Source organism: Hipposideros armiger, unplaced genomic scaffold (genome assembly GCF_001890085.2).
Source record: "Hipposideros armiger isolate ML-2016 unplaced genomic scaffold, ASM189008v1 scaffold_845, whole genome shotgun sequence".
NCBI lineage: Eukaryota > Metazoa > Chordata > Mammalia > Chiroptera > Hipposideridae > Hipposideros > Hipposideros armiger.
This window is the reverse complement of record NW_017732195.1, coordinates 342,733-347,315: the sequence shown is the minus strand read 5'-3', so window position 1 is coordinate 347,315 and position 4,583 is coordinate 342,733. Positions and strand designations below refer to the sequence as shown.

At 37.0% G+C, this 4,583-nt stretch overlaps 1 protein-coding gene across 1 annotated transcript in view; it reads right to left on the bottom strand.

Annotated features, from left to right (window-relative positions):
- AGL (amylo-alpha-1,6-glucosidase and 4-alpha-glucanotransferase) overlaps positions 1-4,583 on the bottom strand; it is a 71,232-nt gene that overhangs the window by 30,611 nt on the left and 36,038 nt on the right. The window contains 3 exon segments of the mRNA XM_019629345.1: positions 2,712-2,846; positions 2,961-3,073; positions 3,164-3,288. Of these exon segments, the coding sequence (XP_019484890.1) occupies positions 2,712-2,846; positions 2,961-3,073; positions 3,164-3,288 (373 nt within the window).

The window sequence follows — 4,583 nt, the reverse complement described above, 5'->3', positions numbered from 1 at the left end:
CATCCCAGCTCCAGGTTGAGCTGTTGTTCAGCATCTTAGCTGTAGAGGGCAGTGTCACTGGCCCTCATATGTAGGATCCGAATCTGGGCCCTCTGGCGTCCCAAGCCAGTTCTTAACCATCGCGCCACTCGGCCGGCCCAAGAAACTTTTTATGCTAATTATCTTAAACTCAAAATACTTATCAAAAGACCAGTAAAAGGATAATCAAAAGTCACAGTTAACCACCTTAGAAATCATGTAGTACTCCGCCTTTGTGTTTCTCTCCTAAGGTTGCATTGCCTTTCTTATTGGTTATTCAAGAAATCAGGATTTTCTTAGATAAAACTGCTTCTTGATAATGGTCAGAAGGAAGTGTCTAACTATCATGACCTTGATTTCCCTTTGCTCAGTTAGCAGTGAGATTGTATACTGACCACACCTGAATACAACTGAAATTCTATTTTCTTGTGTTTCTATTTGCTCTGGTAATTTCGTTTTACATAGCTGATTACAAATCCTCTTGAATTTTATGTGGACACATATCCTCTTGACTGTACTTCCTTATTTCTTTTAGCTCTATCTCAAATGATAAAATCACTGTCAGCTGTGCTTTGTTCCCACTGTCTCTGCTAGTCTCTGTCCCCACAGCTGGGGTGGACTCTTTCTTCCTCTGGAGTTTGTAAGTCAAGTCTGAGTCAAATTAATCAGCAGTCTCAGTACCAACTCCATTTTAGTGCAATATTTTCAACATATAGCCAGTGAACTTCTTGCATAAAAATTACCTACAGAGCTTTTTAAAAATGCAGATTTCAGGCCGGCCGAGTGGCTCAGTTGGTTAAGAGCTCGCTTGGGACGCCAGCTCTGAGCAGCAGGGCTGCAGTTTGGATCCCACATTAAGGGCCAGTGACGCTGTGCCCTCTACAGCTAAGATGATGAACAACAGCTCGACCTGGAGCTGGGCTGCTGTGAGTTGCCGGCGACGGTGTAAGCTGCAGCGGGCTCCAATGGGCTGCCATGAGCTACATGAGTGGCTCACAGCCGGAGAGAGCTGCTGTGAGCCACAGTGAGCGGCCCACCATGACCAGCAACCAATTGCCTCACCCGGGAAGAGCACAATGATCATATCAACATGGGCCAGTGAAACAACGTCCTCCACAACTAGACTGAAGAACAAAACAGCAATTTGTCTACCTGTCTGTTCCCCTTCCTTGATTCCCCAACGCTGTTCCCCTCCCCCAAATCCCCAATAAAATCTTAAAAAAAAAAAATGCAAATTTCTTGGACTTGCCCCAAGATAATCTGAGGTCTGAAGAGAAATATGCATTTTATAAGAACGTCACAGAAACACAAAACTGTTTCATCACAGATTTTTTTAGAATGCAACTACTTTGCTAAGAACGGTTTGAATTAAGAGTTAATATTCTTAATGATAAAAGTTATTATAAAACAACAAAGATAGTTGAACACAATAGAAAAGTGGACTAGAACGTAAAATGACACATTACTGAATAAGTACAAATGACCAATGAACAAAAAATTTAACAATACTTAAGATGAGATGTCATTTTAAAGTATTTTATATTAACCAATTTGATTAGTAACAGCTAACACTTGTCGATTACTTACTATGTGTCAAATGCTGTTGTGTTTTACATAAGTAATCCTCATAACTTTTCAAGAGAGGCACTCTAATGCTATCTATTAGGTAACTTGCCTAAGGTCTCACTTCTTACGGTTAATAGGAGCCTGAAATTTGATTCAAACCCAGGCAGTGAGGTTCTATACTCTATGCTCTTAAACACTACATTACAATAATATATACCCAGTATTGAATATGTGTGGGGTAATAGACACTCTTACATAAAACTGAAAGTATTAATTAATCTTTCTGGCGGGGATTTGGCAGTATTAAAAGCCTCAAATATGTGGCTACAGTGTAACCCAGAAATTCTATTTCTAGAAATTTATCTTATCACTAATGATAAACATATACTGAGCACTTATTATATGCCATGCATTGTGTTAAGTGTTTAATTTGCATTAAAAAGTTTAAGAGGTAAGTACTCTTATAAGCCCCATTTTCCCCATGGAGAAACTGAGATAAAGTAAATCTAAATATCTTGTCCAAGACCATATTAACAGTGGTGAAGCTGGAGTCAAACCCAACTCTAAATTTCAAAACCCATATTCTTCCTGTATCTGGTACCACCTAATAAGGGAATAGTTAATAAGGGTTTATGTCACTAAGGATTTATGCAAAGGTAAATGTACAAACATAAAAACATAATGGAAAATAACTGGAAGAAATTTAGATGTCCAAAATGGAGACTGATTAAATAAATTATGGTACAGTCATATAACAAAATAATATGTTGTCATTTTAAAAAATGTGGTAAGGAGTATGATGTATGCATCTTACTCTCAAATAGCTCAGAAAAATTGTGTGCGTGTGCATAGACAGAGGCATATATATGTGTGTATATATGCATGTATCCATATCTGCATCTATATCTGTATCTAGAGAGTGCTTAAGTGTGAAAGAGCATGCATGCAAGTACACACACAAACGATAAAGCACTAGGGCAGAATGGTAACAACTGGCGATGCTGATACTGCTTGGACCACCCTTTGAGTAGCAAGGATGTAGGGACCCTTAAAACTGCTTATATCAGGCTGGTGATAACTTATCAGTTACTAAAGAGGCAAATCTCCATAATATACGGCATACTTACGAAGCAAAAGGAATTTTTAATATAGGATCTGAGTTGTCAACAATAAGGCTCCCAGATTTAAAGTGAGGACTGAACTGTGTTAGATGATTTCGAAGAATTCCAACAGCGACTTGTGCATGTGGATCAAGACTAACTCTGAAAACATTAATTTTAAAGTGGTTAATTTTTAGGAGTATTTAATTGAAAATTAACAGGCTAGGTAAACTATTTTAAATATAAGCAAAGTCAACAGTTTGAACTCTAACATACCTGAATACAATAACACTTCCTGGAGACAAGTTTTCAAATTCTATTTCTTGAATATATTCATTGGGTCCTTTCGTGGCAATTCCAGCTTGTTTAACAATTTTACTTTCATTAAGCTTGAAAAAAGTTATATAAAGACCATTTAACAAGTAATTCTAATGTCCTTAAAATGTTAAACACAGTAGTTAGATGAGAATACCAAATACCTGAATATGTTCGCTAATTTCTACTGTGATATTTGGCATTCCATTGATTGAGTTCTCATCCTTTTTATAAGGTTGTGTATTTCTTTCAACAGTTCTAGCTTCAAAAACTACTTCTTCAATTTTGCCTAGGAATACATAAAATTTTAACAAAATTTCATATTAAACAATCTGAAATTAGGAATTGCTAAAGGTGTTTTAAATCATTTAACTTAAAATTGAATATGAAATGTCAGTTAATTAAAAAAAATGCAAAACAGTCTGAAAGTAGGTGATTCTACCCAAGATGAATTTTTCACACAATGCTTTTGTTTTTAAAGTCACAAATTAGGAAAGCTTTATTTGAAAAGAGATCTTATCAAGTATTGATTGATAATAATTATTAATAATAAATTAGAAAATAAACACCCAGTCCTACCACCTAGCTTAAGAAACATTACAAATACAACTGAAGCCTCTGTGTACCCATCCTTCCCCTGCGGAGATAACCACTGCCTGCAGTTCGATGTTCACTGATCCTATGCATTTTTCCATCATGTGTGTTTTCCTAAACAACATACATTGTTTTCACATTTGCAAGTTTTATTAAAGTGGATTCAAATTATATATTGGGCTGTCAGAAAAGTCATGTCTATACATATATATATGTCTATATATATACACACAAATATATTATGTATATATATATATATATTTCTGCAACTTGCTTTCATTGGATAACACTGTTTTTTAGATTCATTCACATTGCTGCATTAGCTCTAGCTCATTTATTTCAAATGCAAAATAGCATTATGCATAAATATATCAAAATGCACTCATTCTTTTAATGCTGCCATTAATTTCTCTCTATTATAACTACTGTTATAATGAATATTCTTGTGCATATATCTTCTAATGGAAATATATGCAAGTTTATCAGATATCTATGTAGGAGTGGAATTGCTGGGACAAGGATATATAAAACTTTAACCTTATTGTTTAAATATTTTAAGCTTTAAGCCATTAAACTGACAGTAAGTACCAGTACTTTTTTTTTTTTAAGATTTTTTTTATTGGGGATTTGGGGAAGGGGAACAGACAAGTTGCTGTCATTTTGTTCTTCAGTCTAGTTGTGGAGGACATTGCTACACTGGCCCAAGTTGGCACCATCATTGTGGCTCTTCCCGGGCTACAATGGGATCAGATCAGAGGCAGATCAGTCACTGGCCTCTGGACGGCCACTCACAGCGGCTGCTGGCCACTCACGCTGGCTGCTGGCTACACACGGTAGCCCATGGCAACTCACTGCAGCAGGGGCTGCAGCCTACACTGTCGCAGGCGACTCATGGCAGCCCAGCTCCATGTTGAGCTGTTGTTCAGCATCTTAGCTGTGGAGGGCAGTGTCACTGGCCCTCATATGTGGGATCCGAACCAGGGCCCTCTG